The 19,452-nt window shown below is 38.6% G+C and overlaps 1 protein-coding gene across 7 annotated transcripts in view; it reads left to right on the top strand.

Moving 5' to 3' along the window:
* The window catches only part of TPK1 (thiamin pyrophosphokinase 1), a 309,285-nt gene that overhangs the window by 45,368 nt on the left and 244,465 nt on the right, over nt 1-19,452 (top strand). For 6 of the 7 annotated variants that reach the window (XR_010470211.1, XR_010470210.1, XM_065052108.1 and 3 more), the window contains exon 2: nt 12,972-13,046. The exons of the other annotated variant lie outside the window; for it this stretch is intronic. Coding sequence is in view for 4 of the 6 variants with exons in the window: in XM_065052108.1 (XP_064908180.1) it covers nt 12,972-13,046 (75 nt within the window). In the remaining 2 variants the exon portion in view is untranslated. The remainder of the gene's footprint in view (nt 1-12,971; nt 13,047-19,452) is intronic. 7 annotated transcript variants of the gene reach the window in all.

Raw genomic sequence — 19,452 nt, 5'->3', positions numbered from 1 at the left:
CTTTGTACTTTTTTAGCTTTATTTTTGTTTATTTTAGCTTGTTTTCTCCAGATGTAGATTTATCTATTTATAAAATATATAGAAGTAGGTCTTAAAAAATGTCTTGTTTAAAAAAAAAAAAAACAGTAGCGGATGTGAAGTTATAGGATATCCTAAAACAGGCAGCAGAACTAAGCTGCCTCCACTAGGTAAAAAATTAACTCTAGAAATAATAAAGTGAAGCTCATGAAAACAAAATACATTATTTTAGAAGTGAAATGTTTGTGAAAGTTGTTGGCAAATTACAATCATTTGCCTTTCCTTCCTATGTCTGTTAAAAGGACTCTCAGATAATAGCAAAACACGTTTTCTTCCTCATCAGTCTTTACCAGAACATCACTCTGGGGGCCTTGATACCTTCCCACCACCACCACTGCTTATGTGAGCTGTTGTTCTGACCACTGTCAAACCCCTGTTGCCCTTATGAACCTTCTGAGTGATACTCTGGACCTTGCATCAGATGCGCTCCCTTCAAAGTACAAAAGAATCTATTTGGAGAAAACTGCAAGAGTGGAAAGGTGGTATGGGCACAAATGTTGTCTCTGGCATCCAGCCCGAAGAAGCTGGAGGTGTTACAGAATCTACTCATCTTAGCATGGATTTTCATCAAAGCATGAGGTGAAGTCCTCTGAGTTAATGGGAGTCTTCTCATCAGTCTCACACATTGTGTCTGCAGAGTAAAAAAATTGATGGTTGCAGAGATCACTTATAATTTGCACAACTCTCTTAAACTTAGTGAACCTTCTAAATACAAAAAACAACCAACTCCAAAGTCCATGGTAGTGTGGTTGAATGCTGTATGCAGTTAACTAAGTGCTTAATCAGTACGCAAGAGTTCAGGACAGTGAGAGATACTGTATTTCCTTGGGATGGCTGAATGGAAATAGAGAAACAGAAGTTTGTAAAGTTATCAAAGCTAGAATTTGGCCAGAAGCCATGTGTCGTTTGTAATGTTTGTTATAAGATCAAGCTGAGAAGCAGGCAGGAACTTTTAGTTTTTAGTATTGGCTCATTTGCTGGATAGGAGTGGGGTCTTCCTGCAGTCACATAATGCCCATGTTCCTGTTTCTGAAAATGGGACGTTACTGTCTGCACTTGAAACATTATATTGGAGTTTAGCTGTTGGGCTATTCAGCAGATGGACGTAGGATTTTAGCGACAGTGTACATGTCTTGAGCATGGTAGACTCTGTATATAGGTCAGAGGCAGAGTTTGGTGTATGTGAAGAGGACAATCCATCACAGTAAGTGTAGTAAGAAGGAATCAGGCTGAGTTTGTCAGTGGGAATGCTGTGAGCAGCAGGAAGAATGAAGCATCTAAAATCCTCCTCTGTTGGATTTAGACGCCTTACACTGTGCTGCAGAAGGTTATTTCCTCCTTTTGTGACTCCAGGTGCTGAACCTTCTCAAGATAGTGAGAGAACTACTCTTCTCACCTGAAAAATATCTTACAAAGCCAGAGGTTACAGTTTTCTGTGAAAGCATGTCACACAGTATCACACAGTATCACAGTATGTTTGGGGTTGGAAGGGACCTCAAAAGATCATCTAGTCCAATCCCCCTGCTGGAGCAGGAACGCCTAGGTGAGGTCGCACCGGAACATGTCCAGGCGGGTTTTGAATGTCTCCAGAGAAGGAGACTCCACAACCTCCCTGGGCAGCCTGTTCCAGTGCTCTGTCACCCTTACTGAGAAGAAGTTTTTTCTCAAATTTAAACGGAACCTCTTGTGTTCCACCTTGATCCCATTACCCCTTGTCCTATCATTGTTTGCCACAGAGAAGAGCCTGGCTCCATCCTCATGGCACTCACCCTTTATATATTTATAAACATTAATAAGGGCCCCCGTTAGGCTCCTCTTCTCCAGACTAAAGAGACCCAGCTCCCTCAGCCTTTCTTCATAAGGGAGGTGCTCCACTCCCTTAATCATCTTCGTTGCCCTACGCTGGACCCTCTCCAGCAGTTCCCTGTCCTTCTGGAACTGAGGGGCCCAGAACTGGACACAATATTACAGATGTGGTCTCACCAGGGCGGAGTAGAGGGGAAGGAGAACCTCTCTCGATCTACTAACCACCCCCCTTGTAATATACCCCAGGAGGCCATTGGCCTTCCTGGCCACAAGGGCACAGTGCTGGCTCATGGTCATCCTGTTGTCCACCAGGACCCCCAGGTCCCTTTCCTCTACACTGCTCTCTAATATGTAATTTCCCAACCTATACTGGAACCTGGGGTTGTTCCTGCCCAGATGCAGGACTCTACACTTTTCCTTGTTAAATTTCATCAGGTTATTCCCCGCCCAACTCTCCAGCCTGTCCAGGTCCCGCTGGATGGCAGCACAGCCTTCTGGCGTGTCAGCCACCCCTCCCAGCTTAGTGTCATCAGCAAACTTGCTGATAGTACACTCTATTCCCTCGTCTAAATCGTTAATGAATATATTGAATAATATTGCCCCCAGTACTGAAGGAGGCAACAGAGGGTATATAATGTTGTTGTAATAATATGGTGAAGTAATTGGAGGATTTATTCAAGGTGTGAAAGAGAGGTTTGGATGACTAAATGCTGGAGAACTGTGTCCGGATCAGTGGATTGCAGAGTCGGGCTTCCATATATTCCTCCTGTTTAACTGTTTTATGAAAATAAATAAATTAATTATTTAACTGTTGGAACAGGGAGGGAAGGATCTGCTTCCCTGAGAGAAATGCCGTGTCTGGGGAGGAAAGCATGGTCTTGACTGAAGCAGGATTTGGATGTGAATTCCTTCTGACAGAGAAGGGACCCAAATGTAAGTCATTGACCTCCTGAGGGAATGCTCCAGCTATTAATCTGTGCTGATAGAAGGTAGAGCTCCTTCTCAGTTTTTGAAAAGGAGATGGCTGACTCTGTAAAGCTAGATCTATTAGTTATGCTCTGAGAACAGGTATTTCAAGCTTGCCCTTCAGATGAGATCAGTAGAGAAATGTCTAGTTGGTGGATAGCAGTGGTGTTCTGAGATTAAAGGAGGCATCAGGTTATGTCAGCCTCCTGAACTCCAGATGTGCCTAGATGTGGATAGAAATCACACTTATGTGTGTAGGAAATATTAATGCCAATAACTGAGATGTCAGTGGAGTTCTTGGTGAAAGCAGAGCGGGGAATTTGAGTGCTGAGCAGTCAGGCACTTATGCATTCATGTGGCTCTTATTCTTTGGTCAGCACTCTAATATGTAAATCATTAGCTATCAAATTTTTTTAAACTTATAGAAAATACCCAAAGAAATCCGTTCACCATCAGTAAGTAAAATCAGATGGCATTATACTGTTTGCAGAACTGAATGTTTGCTGTGGGCATTGGTGCTTTATACTAATTTTCCCAAAGAGACTACTGAATAACAGCATCTGCCTCCTGTGCTTTGTGGTCCCTTGAAGCCACCTTAACTCAGACAACGTGCAGATTGAGCTGACGATAACAGCCAAAGTTCTCAAGACAGCCGGGAAGTTTGTGTGCCTGTTTGTATCCCTAGAAACAGAGACATCCCAAATAGCGAATATTGTTAGTATGATGCATTCAGACAATGTGGTGCCATATTTTTTTAAAATGCAAGGAGAAGATTAATTAGACCTAACTATTAATCAGCCAGAAAGTGAGCAACTGTCTTCGGTTTTCTTTTAACATTGGAACTTACTTGGATAGTAATAGTAGTTTTAGAGGTACTGAAGAGGTTGGTCAGTGTTCCTAAAGTTTCTCTAAAGTTAATAAATGTTTCTATCTTTTTGAGGAAAAAAAGGCTAAAATTAGAAGCTGATGTTTTACAGTAATTTGTGTTTATTTTTCAGCCTGAAGATCAAATGGTAATTTCATAGATTCTCTCTTCATTTTCACTTTGATGTAGATTTAAACTCCAATCCTAATGCTTGGTGCCTAGAAATTTTAAACAGATAAGTCAAATTTACCATAATACTATCAGTATTTTTATAGCAAGCCTGTATGTCTAATTCTTATCTTTTAAGAGCCTCCAGTTGGTATTGAACTAAGAAGGTGTAAAATGGGTACTGTCTCAGAAGATGACTTGCCCATGAATAACAAAGCAAAGCATTCAACATATATTTTTTTTAAAAGGTAGTTGCAGTGAAATCAATGCACTTTTAAACTTTATCTAAAATATGAAAGGTCATGTCAGATTCTACAGCCTTAGAGACTAGACTTCCTGTTCTACAGAAAGTTGTCACTTCTGCTATTTTATTCCGTGTTCATCTCTTAAGCCTCAGCTGGCTCTTTTTTCCATGCCACAGGATGAATATCTGACTTACCCTTTATGTGTCTATGCCTATATCAGAAGGCTCTTTCCTTTAAGGATTGCTGGGCAATTTGAGTCCAACCGGTAGTCTTGAAAACCAGAAGAGTATAACCGATAAGGTAATAAGATTTCAGCTAAAAAAAGCTGGAAGCAGTAGGTTTTTTTCTAACTTTGAACTTTGTTGCACTCAGGTTGATTAAAGTCCTGTTTACACAAAGTGCAGAGTAATGGATGGGTGCTCCAGCAACATCTCTGGAGATGAGCAACAAGGGTGTGAGGTAAACCAAGCCAAAGGCCTTGCAATAGAAAATAGTGCATAGGTCATTGTGTCTCCCCAAGAGCTCATTAAGGTTTATGTACCTTGCTACCTCCCCGAAGTGACTGTTTACTTCAATCAATCTATTTGAAACAAGAATTGGTAATGGGGCACAAGCATCATTTCCATGTCTATGATTGTAAGAAGTGTGGTTGCTATGATTTATATTTAAGTAGTTCTCATGATTCAGTTCAGTCAAGTGTTGCCCTGGGAAGTTGAATCCTGCCATGAAGTTTCTTTGTGATGCTGGGCAAGTTATGTAAAACTGAGGATTCACCGCTGGGAACTGTGTGGTCTTATTCTGCTTGACCAGACCGAGGTGTTTGACATATAAAGAGCAGAAGTCCCAAGCACTCTGTAATGGAGCTAGAGACTATAGGAGTTTGTATGAAATTAAGTGTCCCATCACGTATTGAGATGCATTCTTCACAGTCTCTAGGCGAGCACCAGAATTAATTGAGAAGTTCTCATGGTAAGGCTTAGCACCCTTCGAGGATCAGCAGTTGTCAATAATGTAGGTGAGTTATCCCGTGTGTATGGCCGTGTGTGTGACTTATTGTGAAAAATTAGTTGTTTTGAATTCAGGCATGTAAATTCTTGTAGAGGTGTCTCCAGAGTGTTCCACATTGCAGCTTTTCAGTATGGCTGTTTGCACAAATCCCCTTTTCTTTCTGTCCCTCTTGCTGGAATTTGCCTGGAGAATTAAGAGCTGTAAAATATTTAAAAATCAATAGAACTTACATGAAAAAATTAACACTAAAATGCATTGACAGGGATAACACTGCATTTGCACAAAAAGCAGCTGGGTATGCATATTTGATTTATTCATTCAAGAACTTTGAGAACATGTTTGTAAGGTCTATGATCCTTTTGCATAATTTGTGTTGGTTTATTATTGGAGTTGTCACTCTTATAAGGAAAATTAAATGTCTTATTTGGAGACTTGGGATTCAGTGTAGTAAAACGCAGCTACACAATGTTTTATAAGTGGTGGCTATAATTAATACAATAGTCCAAGCTTAACTGTTTCTCTGAATTAAAGCTGACAACTACCTTGTTAGCAAGAGCACAGATGTAGGGAGTGGATTTTACTGACTGACTTGGAAGAAGTTTTTTCGTTTTCAAAGCAGCAGTTCTGCAGGAGTTGTGAAACTTTTTAAACGCGAAGCATTTACATTTCAGAGTGTTGATTTGGACTGCACAAGTTTGAAATTATTCTTTTTCGATTCCCCAATATGGCAGCAGAGCACTGGGTTTCCCGGTGAAGGAAATTGCTGCTGAGGGAAAACTTAGTTCAGAAAAGAGAGCAGCAGAATGAGGAGTGAGTTTATATAAGGTGCACTATTTTTTCAGTACAAATTGAGATTTTTTTCTGAAAAGTAACCTTATAAAAGTACTATCTTAGGGTGTGATGTTAAGTGCTTTTTATAGTGAAGATAAGCTAAAGTTTTGGGTTAACATTGCACCCCCAAACCTTCCCTACAGAGCAGATACAAGTGTCAGGTTGCCCCTTAAGTATAACAACATAAAGATAGAGCCAATTTTGATGAGTATAAGGTTACAAAAATCTTTTGCTCTTTTAAATTAAGCTAATCTTGTGGCATTAGTTGTCTCAGTTTGGTGAAGACATTGCTTAAAAAAAAATTATAAGCCAAAACCCATGTGCCTTTTGGTAGTGTTTTATTTTCCATCAATAATATGCTTTTGAAGCAAGTCTCCTGCCTATTTATTGTGCTTCAGAGTGGTTTTGGAATTTGTAGGCCAATTTCCTTTTGGATGAAACTTTAAGATGTGCTCCAGGAGTGCTCACAATGCTCTCCTACTGCTAATGGGTGTTCAGTCTACAGGACCAGACTAGACCGAACCTGAACAAGCCTCCCTCCCTCCTTTTCTTCCCAAAACAAGCACAGTGTGAATATCATACCTTCAGCATCAACAGTTTTTCTCTATACACTCCATTTTCTTGTGCCATGCTATTTGTTGATGTAGGCGTAGATAGTGCTCATAGTCTCTGAGTTGCCAAAGATGTTCATTAATAAACCCAGAATCTTGTCCTGTGAGGCAGAAGTCAACTTTCAAGAATAACTGATACATTGGCAGGTTAATTTTCTATTAGGAACTGCATCTGAGTATGAGGTAGGAAACTACAGGTGGTGTTGTTCCAATGACTCTAAAACAAAAACTGAACAAAAAAACACATGAAGAAACCCTTTCAGGAAACGGGAGATGGTCCGTAGTCTGATGGACTCATTCTCCTTAGTTTTTGCCTAATCAAACATTTACTTCATTTCTGATGGGAAGGCTGTTCCAGTTGAGTATGTTTGGGAAGTGGATGGGGGGCTCTTAAAACAAGCCCTGAATGAAATGGTCCATTTCAATAAGCTGGCAAGCATGTCTGCAGAAACTAACAAGTAGTTCTTCCCAGAGCATCAGTTTTGGAGTTAACACTTGAGCACAGGTGCTTAATTGGCAGAATATGATGTAGATTTGATGCTGATCCCTCAGACTCCTTTATTTTAGTTTTAAAATCCCACGTTCTCTGTGTTTAGATAACATCTGTGTATGTGCCGAGCATCTGTTTGCTTTTCCATGAAGACAAGGTTGAAAAAAAAAATCAAGCAACAATATATAGTCATTCATTTAGTGGAAACTCTATTCAGTGTTTTGGATTTTTTTTTCCAAGTGATAGGTGGAACAAACTGCCCATTACGACTGCAGGAAAAATGCTGATGAATGTCAAAGAAACAGCTAATTGTGGTGCTACAATTAATACAGCAAATTGAAAGATGTTTTACTAAGAAACTTTTTGAGCTTGTAGTGAGCAGTTATGATACTTTTCTTTGTATTCAACGCTACAATAATTTTCTGTCTTTGAAGGCAGCAAAAGATACCATTTTAGGATCTTTTCTGTTTCATTGATGTAAAACCAGGACACTTCAAGTGTGACCAGTGGCATTTTTCTACATTGAACCTTCATTTAAACAAGAATAAGGGCAACTTTAATAGAGCATTTTTCTTTAAATAGCTATGTTCCTATTTTAAGAGATATCAGTATGAAAAACTTCTTTCCTTAGCTGTTTGTTTAAAATTGTCCATTCTAGTTCATTACAATGATGTTGGGGTTTTTCACTGATGTCATAATTCATACCTTTATAAGATCACTTGTTAATTTTCCTGTGTTAGTGACATCTGCTTCACCAATAGCAGAATTTCGCATTCCAGCTTTTGTTTGACTTAGTAATGCTTAGGACTAGATTTGAGCCATTTTTTTTTTCCAATTCACACAGGATATTAAGAAAAATTTTGAAGTAAAATCTGATATTTTCTGATTTTTTGTTAGGTTATATTTCAATTAAATAGGAGAGTTTAATGTATTAATTAAAAACAAACAAACCAAAACAAAACCAACAAACAAAAAAACAACACCAAAACTGAATGCCAAACCAACAGCATAGCAAGTCACTTCAGTAATTTTGCTTTGGTTGTCTGTAGCAATAGCCTTACCTATCTTCATGAAGTTCCGCATGAACATTATTTTGTTATATTTTCTGGTTTCATGTACTGCTTTCTTTAGGGTATGTTATGATGGACTCCCACTAAATATAACCTAAATGGCATTATTAGAATCACAGTTTCAATACTAATTCTTCTTCAACAGAAGAAACTTCAACTGCCACACGAAGGGCTGCCTCAGCCTGTTGCTCCTCTGTCTTTTATCAGCATCACTGTTTCAGAATTGTGAAAAAAATGCCTTGTCCCTTCCCACATATTCTGATGTTTAAGTAAGCAGTGACTGTTCATTTTAAAAATGAATCTGTGAGACAGGAACTTCCCGAGTGATGGTACTGGAAACCTAGTAACTTTTAAATTATTATTTTTTTTTTTAAATCCTGGAAAGTAAACTGAACTGAGAGCAGCAACATGAGCAGGAGGAAATTTTCAGTGGGTTCATGCAGAGTTTTTCTCTCTCAGAAGCTCCTTGTTTATTTGAATTCCCACCTATGTGATCAGGAATATGTGTAACCCAAATCTCTGCAGTATCTTTTCAAGGGATCTTGGTTAGTATCTTGGATATCTGGATGTATTTCTACTAGTTCAGAAGTTTGCTAAAAACTTGTAACTGCCTTCACCTCTCAACTTTCTAGATTAATTTAAAATTTTACTGATGGCAAAATCCCTCTGCCCTCATACTGCCTGTGCTAAACTTACCCCTTTGTGGAAGACCTGTGATAGATCATTGGACAGGAAAGGAGTGGCTCCCATTCAGGGAAGCAGTAAAGCATGAATAATTTTGCTTAGCAGAAGCACCTTTTTGTGGCTGAAGCTCTAACTTTGGAGTCACACTTTGTTAACACCTTGAGGCATGCCAGTATCTTAGCGCAGCATATCCCCCCATTGCGTGTTACCGCTTATGTTGTTTCACAAAGGCTGGGAATAGCACTGATCTTGTTTGAAAGAAAGATAGATTTTTTTTTTCCCCTTGGAAAATCCAATAGCCAGGGTCTTCACAGTATGCGGAATAACTTCTAGCGATATTATTCTAACACTGAAGGGAAACAAAGGCTTATATTACTTTATTGTCTACCAGAGTAAAGGTTGTATTTAAAATTATATATGCCTTTTGAATATGCTTTGTGACAGACATGCAGCCTGAAGACTGGCATGTGACAAGGAGAAATCAATAAAAAATGCATAATGATATTATAAATATTTATAGAATAGCTAGATGGGTGTAATATGACAGGTAGAAGCCAAGAAGGCTTTTAGCCAGTGTGTGCTCCAAAATATATTAAAATTCTTCTGAGTTAAAATGGGGTAAAAAGAGAATGCACAGGCTGTCAGAGATGTTCAGAAGTCCTTTCTAAGCAATCATGAGAAAAGCTTCATTAAAGAAGTGTGGCTAAATAAAAGTTGGAAAGCAGAGAAGGGAAAAAGTTTTCGGAAAGGACAAAGTTATTTTCTGATGGTCCCAGGGGGACTTGTAGAGATTGCTGATTGATTTGCAACCTAGGAAAACAAGGAAACAGTTCTGTTTTCCCAGCAGGATTGAAATGATCCAGCTTTATTCAAAGATTAGGAATTTTCCTCGTCTGCTAAAAGTTTTTGGGTACTTTTAGTGTATTTTTGCATATAACTGGCTGTTGGTGTAGGCGTGCATCTGTTAATACATGCAGTACCACAGGCATAGTTTACTGATATAAGGTTTATAAGCAGCAAGTAGGAAAACCAGCAGGTAAGACTGGACTTGAACAAATTTGTTTCCCTAAATGCAAGTAAAAATTTCCTATAGTCATCCTTCTGTCCTCCTGTCCTGTAGAAATTAGGCCTTACTGTGCAGCTCATTCCTCTACAAGAGGACTTGCATTGTGGGACTTGGCTCCATTAATTCTCTGTGTTGGTGTAAACATCAAGAATAAGATGGAGGTTTTGTATAGAGGAATTTGTTATTTTCTGCTTGTGCTGCAGATGGCTGAATTTGCTCAGTCTGCAAAAGCTGCAAGAAAAGTACATAATGAAAGAGAAAATTATACTAAAAATGGAAGAAACTATGCAAGAGACAAGCTTGTTCTGCCTCCAACAAAAGGCCAACAAAAGCTTCTTCAGTGGAAATATCCATATGTGGGGACAAGTTATTTTTGCTTCTGAATTCTTGCTTACAGAATTCCATTTCCTGTTAGTCCAAACAGAGCACAATTTTGTTAATGGTTGGGTCAGGGTGCTAATTATCTTTGTGAAAAATGGATGGGGAGACAGTCCAGGAGATAGATGCTTCCTAATTTGTTAAGGGCTTTTAACGATAAATGGCCTTGAAGTAGATTTGTTTTCAACTGAATAGCCAGTAGAGTGCTCAGAGCAGTGGCACAGGGAGCTCTCATCAGTTTTTCTCAGAGTGATGGATGTTGCATATTCTGTCCGTTGACATAGTCTTTGCTATCAGAAGTCCCAATTTATTAAAAGTTTTTAGGGCAATGGTTGTAAATTATTGCAGCCGAATTTTATTACTGTTTTACATCTACCCAGGATTCAGCCCTTTGTGCAGTTTTATATTAACTCACTGAGCACCATTAAATATTGACATTTGGGCTCATTTTCGTAGCATTAATCATAGCATTTTCTCATGCATTAATTGCAATGGTCGGAAATGACTGGAACATTCACTATTCTAAAAGCAGGAGAAACAGTAATTTCCATTTCTCTGTTTTTTCAACCCATAACTGTGCTTAAAAAAAAAAAACCCAAACCCCCACAAAAAAAACGACAAACAAAACAATTAAAAAAATGCACACAAACAAGCAAAACACAAAAAACTCCTCCTAATTGTGTGTACAGGGAAGGCATCTAGCTCTGCTTCTTTGCAACAACTGAACAAGAGCCAGCAGCTCTTGGAAGGTGTCATGTCTGAAAATCAGCCTCTGAAATCTTGGTGTGGACACCTCCAGCCAGACCTTGGCTTCGAAACGAGAACTTAATGTATAGCAAGAATCCTCCTGATGTGCAAAAAAAAAAAAAAAAGAAAGCTAAAAACCTACTGCATTTTTATATGCTGATGTGGCTTTAGAGTTTAAAACAGACCCAGAAATGCCTTTTGTGATTCACCAGAAGGAATATGTTTACAGCGCCCATGCCTATTTGTATTATTGTATCAGTAAAAGAACCTGTGGTGCTTGCTGACTCTCTTCAGTGGAGGGCACCACTAGGTGACTGTGTTTAATATAAGGAGTTGGCAGCCTTTCTCACTTAACCATCATTAGGAGATCTGCTGCTGAGGTCCAGTTTTGCGAGGCAGCTGGAAATTGGCACTTAGTTTGAATGTATTGTTTTCTACCTTTCTCTTAAAGTTCAAGGACAATTCTAAACTGTTCAGACTAAGCAAAGAAAAAGGTTTTTCTCACTCTGCTTTGTTTACTTGATCCTCTGACCTCTCCATTCTTTTCTAAGTAAATTTATTTCTCTATATATACATCAGTTAAATAGAAGCGTGGACCGTGTCAGCAAAGATGCAAGTGGAAAACACAATGGAAGGTATTTGAAAACACCACCCAGAAGTGGTGATAAACATGTAGAATTTTTACTGGAGTAAAAATTATGTCGATCTTAAGTAGCGTTTCTCTTGATGCTTACAAAGGAGGACAACATTGTTGGTTCTGTTTTGGGGAACTAAGGCATAGAGAAACCCTAAATCACTTGAAAGGTGAGATGCAGAATAGTGGTGTCCCCATCTCCTAACCCTCACTTCATGCTCCAAACCATGCATTTAATTTGTTAATTTGAAGATTATCCCCTCCCTACTCCTACTCCTTTCAGAGGCTTCACCACCTGTGTTTTGCCTGGCAATGCCATATGGCTTAAGCTACAGCTTCACCTGTAGCCTTCTGCCTCCTGCTATACTGGATCTACTCAAAACCCCAAAAGACTCTGTAGTGATAGAAATTTCCTTTTTTTGGTTACAGTGGCTTCACATGACCAAATAATACTTCATTAACCTGATTGCCTAAGGATCTCAGGCTCCAGGGGAAACTTGTGTTCCTATGGAAGTGAAATAATGTGAATAATGCACCATAAGATTTATGTATTTACTCTTTGAAACCAAAGTGTGTTATATCATAACACACTTTTATTTTAAGGCTTTTATATTTGTAGGTTTATTATTGACCTTCACAATGGACATATTGCTAGGGCAGGAGGCTTTAGGAGCCCATTCAGACTGTTGGATCAGTTCAGGTTGCTGGTAAATCCACAGAGATTTTTAGTCTGCAATACCACCTAGATAACAGAGGCTAAAGTTTGCTTTTGCTTTTTAGTAGCTTTGATTTTAAGCTCCTTGGGTATGTCTTTGTAAAGCATCTACTGCCGTGGCTCTACCACAGTTAGAGCTTGTCATGATACAAAAACATAGGCACAGAAGTAACTAACGGCAGCAAGAGTTCTGCATCCACCAGGAGACTAAAATATTGGACCTAGATTACAGACAGCTTCATACAGCCTTCCCTGTTAATAGAGGCTGGGGTGAAGCTAATATCAGTAAATGCTGCATCTAGGCAGAAGGAGCAAGTAGGAGATTAAACAAGACATCTATATAGTTGTGGGGTCCTGTTGAGTATAACCTTCAGTGGGTAAAAGTCACTTATAAATTAAAAGTTTAGCAAAGCCCTACCAAGAAAAGGGCATCTAATGAAGTTCTGGCAGCTTTTCTATCAGAAAATGATGAAATCTAAGAAGCAAGGAAATTAGTGGAGTTGCTCTGAGGTGGTTGGACTAAAATTATTATGGCAAAAGCCAAACAAAGAAAATAAAGGGGGAAAAAATCAATATTCTTGCTAATAAGAATCAACATTTATCTTACAGGAAACCTGAAGTTTTGCCTTCTGATTCTGAACCAGCCTTTCAACAAAGGTCATTTTCATTGCCTTTGGAGCAAAGGTAATAATAACTTACATACATTTTCATTTGCTTATTTACCTAGCTGCTACTCAGTTAAGGTATTTCATGTCTGTTGAATTGCAATGTAGCAATTTCCTTTTAACTAGAGCAACGTTCTGGTGAGGGCGTGAATCGGCAGAGTATGTCCCTTGTTGCTGAATGCTGCAAATGAGCTGATTATGCAAATTCTGCATCTCTGCATTGCTTATGTCAGTGGGAACTTTATGGACTGATCTGTGTAAGACTGTAGCTTTTCAGAGGCATCTTAGGAATGATCATTGTTTTGCTGACAAAGTATAGTAGATCAATGGTGCATTTAAGAGTCTGGAAGCAAGCATTCCTTTAAAGGTCATCAGTGAAATGTGTTAATTTTAATCAAAATATAATGAACCATGTAGGTATTATGTTGTGAAAGTGGTGGGAATTTGCATCAGAAATATGCAAATCAGAGTTCACTGCCCCTTTGTTTAATATGCACAGTGCTCATAATCATTGCTGGTATGATAGCTGCAGATTTACTTACATTTTGTGGAGATAGATATATAAATCTTTACAAGCTTGGAGCTTTTAATTCCTCCAGTGCAGAAATGTAGTCCTTCCGAACCTTTCTGAAAAACCCCAGGAACTGTCTCTAACTTGTTACTAGGCTGGGAACCTTGCAGAGAGATCCTCTTAGCTGACTGGGGCAGATAGCACTATTTGATTTCACTATAGGCATGAGGACTGGCAGGGGGTAGCTGTATGGTTAAAAGGAATTAGAGTAAGGGATGAAGCCAGAAGGATGTATTCATATCACTTAATACCAGTAGACCTAAACCAGGTGGCTATATAGGCAGAGGAGTGAGAAAAGAAGGGAGAGACTTACACAGGATGATTGAAAGCATCTCAACACATACTGTACCCAGACAGGCTCTCTTTCACCTGCAATATCAGCAAGAAATGGCAGCAAGACACGCTCAGTGGAAGGGCTGTCAAGTGTTTTTTCTAGATGTGATTCCACATATTTCGTTTTTAAAGGTACACTAAAAGATATATTCTGTATTAAATAGTGAAGGGAAGAAGGGTAAGTATTTTCATATTATTTCTTTGTCTCACCTTTCCTGTGTTTTGAGGATTGAGATTAAAAAAGAAACAGCAAACCAGACATGCACAGTTACTGAATGGCACTATTTTGCATCTTGTGGTACCTTGCATGTATTGCTTTTATGCTGTGTTCTGGTAACCACAATTTTTGTCTGTCCTTTGGAATTTTACATCTTCCTCTTGCAATCAAACGTGTGCAGTGTGGTGCTTGGGGCATGGAATGCTTCTTGCCGTAACACAAATGGGCCCTTAACTGTAGTGCTTCAGTGAAGGGTTGGGATAAGAAGCTGAATAAAATCAAGTAGACTACAGACTGTCTTGCTTGAGACTACCTCAATGAGTTCCTCTCCTCTGAGCATAACTGTGTTGAAAGAAATTACTAGTGCTGTGGATAGTTCTTCATAGTCTGTGAGAGATAGAAGAAGTCCTATTTAAGCTAATAAGACTTTTGCTAGTCTGTTAGTGCCAGAAATAGGTGGGTATTTTCTATATAAGTAAAATGACAGAGGAAGAGGATGACATAGTGAATCTGAAATGGTTTTCTTCAAAACATCGCAGCTTCAGTAAAACTCAGTGAATCCAGGACAAGGTTTTGGCAACAGCGGACTGACAGTCCTGGTGGAATACTGTAGGTATCAGTAATCTTGTGCCTCCTGGATCCTGCCTCTGAAGAAGTCTGAGCAAAGAAACAGTTGCAGGACTAGGAGAACCTGGGGTTTTTGGTATGTGAACTGAAAGAAGTTCTGGAAGAATGAAACATCCTTAGAATCAGTGCTTGATTACCAGCTGTGTATACCTGAGATTTCCTAAAGGAGTGATGAGAAGGAAACAATGGGGCTTCTGATGCACAGATTATTACCAGCTACACAAACTGGGGGAGAAAAGTATAGAGTAAAAAAAAAAAAAAAAAAAAACAAACCAACATTTGACTGACTTCTCTAAGTTACAGCTGTCTTTGGTGTTATACTGAATACAGAATGCTGAGACATAAATGTTGTTTTCAAGTAGGTTGTGTCCTATCAAAATAACCTTTCTCATTAGCCCTTTCACTTTAGCATCAAGTGATAATGAAAGTGTGATGTGATATGTCCCGAGTTAAAAAAAAAAAAAAAAATCACATGGAATCACATGGAAGTGTGGCTATTCTAGGCTAAATTCATCCCAGGTGTAACTCCTCTTGACCTCAAGAAAAAGTGGTTGCAGCTAATTAACCTTTGTCTTATTACAGACTTGTATGAAATCTATTTTTACTGACATACTTTGAAAAGAACTGTTTCAATATGTACAAGATTGCATGAATTTCCTTACTTGTGCTTTATGAAGGACACTGAAATATTATTTCTTTACTTCCAGGGGACAACTTTTACCACTCTAACATATAAGCTAGATAAGTGACAATAGTGAGGTAGTAGAAGCTAAAGACTACCATGATTTCAGTCTATTGTATTAATTACTGTAGTAAACCAATCTAGAACATGTTCCCTTTGTGTTAGGTCCTATGTATACAGCCATAGAGTATTAGTGCTATCCTAAAGGCAGGATGGATGAAATGATGGAGAAGGGATAATTTGCAGAATCAGGATAAAGAATAATGTGACAGAAAACACTGATAGTTCCAAGTGGAGTTATTTGGCTGGCTATAGTAGGGAGTAGATGAAACAAAAAGCAAGAGAAATTTGAGAGAATTAGGTCAGTAAAGCAAAAGAGGTAGATGAAAAACATCTCACAGTAATTGAAGCTCATATAAGGAGACTGAATATGGGCAGGTGAGGTGGATGCAGAGGGTTGGGAATAGACTATGAGTGAGCATGAGGTTGGGAACATCTGTCAAACCTGTCAAAAGTGCTTTGACTGTAGCTGTTAATGGAGCCATTTTTACCAGTGGAACTCGTATGGCTTCCCTTGCAGTCCTTATCGTAATTGTGGAAATTATGTGGAAGAGACAGCGCCCTGCTTTTCTGAGAGATACGTATTCTTGTGTCCAGGAAGTTCCTATAAGGAAGAATGGATCCTGTGAGGCCTTAATAGCCCTGCCACATATCCTAAATTCCTGCTTGTATTTTAACGATGTTTCTAGCTGATGGTTAGAATCCTGTTTAACTCAAAAATTGGTAGGGAAAAAGTCCAATTTACATTAGTCTCTAGGGCTACTTTGCAAGTGGTTTCAAATGTAAATAGATTTTTAACAGAAATGACTCTGAGTTGAAGGTCTGAAACTGTCTCTACATGTAATTTGATGAGTACAGAAGCACAGGTTTTAGTGGCTGAAAACAGAATGGGCTTTCTGGAGAGTAAATTTTCCTGAGATTTTGATTCCGCTCATTAAAATGTCTTTAAACGGAAATTCAATGAGTTATTTATGCCAAGAATTTCAGCACTGTGTAGTGATCGCAAGTGCTTCTGTTTTTTTGATGTCTGCCTAGTGAAGTATCAGGGAAAGGGAAGAATTATTGCAGTGCTAAGAAATCACCTCTGTAAAATTGTCTCAAGTTCAGGATCTGAAAATTTTTTGTTTCTGAAAACATTGGTCCTACAAGCTATATTACTCAAATGATCCAGAATTGTCTTCAGGCCCTTGCTTGATGGCTGTGCATTGCAGAGTACTTCCCATTCTTAAATGTTGACAATGACAGCTAAAAAAGGCAAGAAGTTATGCTCTGAAAAATAAGATTATTTCAAGAATCAGAGTAAAATGGCAACGTTCTATAGCAGTCTGATGAGGTTCCCATCAGTGCTGTATTTCTGGGAATGGAAGGTTTGTTGTTAAATAGCATCTTTGGATTTGCTAGTGGAGAAAGGTGTATAACATTAGTATTTTTTCCTTAGGTTCTGTTTAACCTCTGGCTAGGTGGTGTTATATCCATGGGTTTACTGATAAATGCAGTTCCAGAGTTAAAAATATTGGTTAATGCAGTTCTGCTTGGCTGAAGAGGAAGGCTATAACACTTGTGCTTTTTATGGTAAGAAAATGCTTCCATGGGTATTTTTCAATTTTTAGAGTGGTTGGGATACATGAGCCATTGTGCCTTCCTTAAAAGGATTGTGATCTTTTTCTGCAAATAAAGGCTTTCCATAAGAGCTTTTAATCAAACAGAAGATGTTGAACTACTTTAAATATTGGCCATTCATACTACAAAATGTCCCTGGCTGATGTACTAGAATAAAAAACCAACATCCTTTTGGAGTGGGCTGACTGATTCCTGACTTGTGGAATGTATATTTAATGTTTGACAAGCAGATGCGAAGGAGACATCTATGAGAATGAGCTGCAAAAATGTCTGCCCTTTAGGAATGCTTCCCTAAAAAGTCTCTTTCATGGACCATCCTTTTCAGTTAAGGAATCTGGGGTCTACCTATGTCTCCTTATCATGTTGCACTACCAGCCACTTCTCTATATGCATAGTATATAGGCTTTTTATGACACTTTGTAGGTTATGAACGTAGAGGGAGTCCAGAAAAAGGAATGTTGCTTACCCTAAAGATTTCAGCTCTGTATTTTGAGGGGATCTATATACTGAGATAGCAGGAAGCATACTTCTACAGCAGCAGTGTAATAAATCTAAACTGTGTTAGATTTTCTTCATGTGAACAGTATTTTTTTACACTACATCTGTTGCAATTGCTTATCCATAAATTGAGTTTTTTCAAGTTTCCATCTCTATCAATACCTATTTTACAACAATCAAAGTGCCTATTGGATTTGAAATAGTATCTTAAATGTGAGACAACTTCCCTGTCAAAGCCAGCCTACTGTTTGGTGAAAATGCCGCTAATGAATGGATTGTTGGCACCTGAAGGTGCCTGCAAATTACAAAATATCTCCTCTTCCTGAGTAATCAAGTAAGGAAAGGTGCTAATTTGTATCATGAATTTCAGTCATCTGTCTTTGAATGCCACATGCTCCTGTGCGTTTTATATTCCATATGCTTTCCAATGTAATTAGTGATTGATTCTTTAAATGTCTTCTGTTGAGATCCAAGAGCTGGGTGTAAAGGCAAATAAGATATAAATACAAGCAGCACTGCAAAGCTTGGGTAAATATACTCAGGTGGCAGATTAGTTGGAACAGTTTGAATGTCTCAGAGCAGAGAAAAGGATATTGTAGTTTAATAACAGGAGGGAAATAACCTGACTTGATGCCGTTTTTTCTTCTCCATGATTGATACGCTTTTCCTCCATTGTCTTTGGTGGTTGAACTCACCCACACTTCTGGAATTATTGGTATGTACAGCCATTCAGTTGCTCTCTTACCTGTCAGCAATGAACTTGCCTTGTTGGCATATGCTGCACTTTTCCCTCACCTTTTATTTTCATTTCTACCTGAACTTACTTGTAATATATCTCAGATTTGTGCTAGACCCAGAATTGGCAGCTGGCATAAAACTTGAGTGAATTTAGAGCAGGTGCTATTAATAAATAGGAAAATGTTCATAAAAATGGTGATTGGGATGTCGCATGGACTTGTATGCTTTATTGCACTTTCCAGCAGGCATCCAGACTAGCAGTAACTCTTACTGCTGGCCTCAGCTAAACTATTGTGTTCTCCCCTGAGTAATATTAGACTCCAATAAGTCAACAATGAAGTTCATTTTTCAACATTTGAATCAAAACGGGAATATAATTTCTAGTTTGTATTTAGCAACTTTAAATTGCTGTTCTTTGCCACTCGATTTAGATTTTAAAAATAGGGTTTTTTACAGCGGTGTGCCTGTTGTTTGCATGCAGTGAGTTAATGTCCTTCAACTATAGGAGTATGGGAGAAATTAAGTGTTCTTGAGAACAGAGGACCTACAATATACTTCAGGAAGAAGAAACTCTGATCCTGATTAGGGCTTTCTGATGCTATGCTTTAAGCTTGGAAACTAAGTACTGTCTGGAACTTAGAACATGCGGTAGGTTGCACTAGCAGGGATTTTGGGCCGAGCATTTTTCTAGAGCACGCTTTGTCCATGCATAATTTGATCTCTACCAGTTTTTCAGTGATGACCTGAAGGTTTACGTGTATCTTCATAAAACTAAGCTTTAAACCCTAGAGATATACGTGTCACAAATGGGAGAATTCTGCTACATACTTAGTGCCTTTCTGGTTCAGAATCAGGGCTCTTGAGAGGTAGCTGGAGAGTGTGGACATTTTGAAAAGTACATGTCATTGAGCTTTGTGAATTTTTAGATAGCTATTGGCAAATCTGAGAGAACAAAGCTGACTTCCTAGGCCTTTTGCACAATTCAGGTTCCCTCACCATAGTAATAGCTGTGATAGAATGAGGTCTTCAGCTAATTTTTGAGACATACTAGGCTGCATTTTTTTGTTGTTGTTGATTTT

Source organism: Columba livia, chromosome 2 (genome assembly GCF_036013475.1).
Source record: "Columba livia isolate bColLiv1 breed racing homer chromosome 2, bColLiv1.pat.W.v2, whole genome shotgun sequence".
NCBI classification, from domain to species: Eukaryota; Metazoa; Chordata; class Aves; order Columbiformes; family Columbidae; genus Columba; species Columba livia.
The sequence above is the reverse complement of the archived record's forward strand: the minus strand, read 5'-3'. Positions and strand labels throughout refer to the sequence as shown.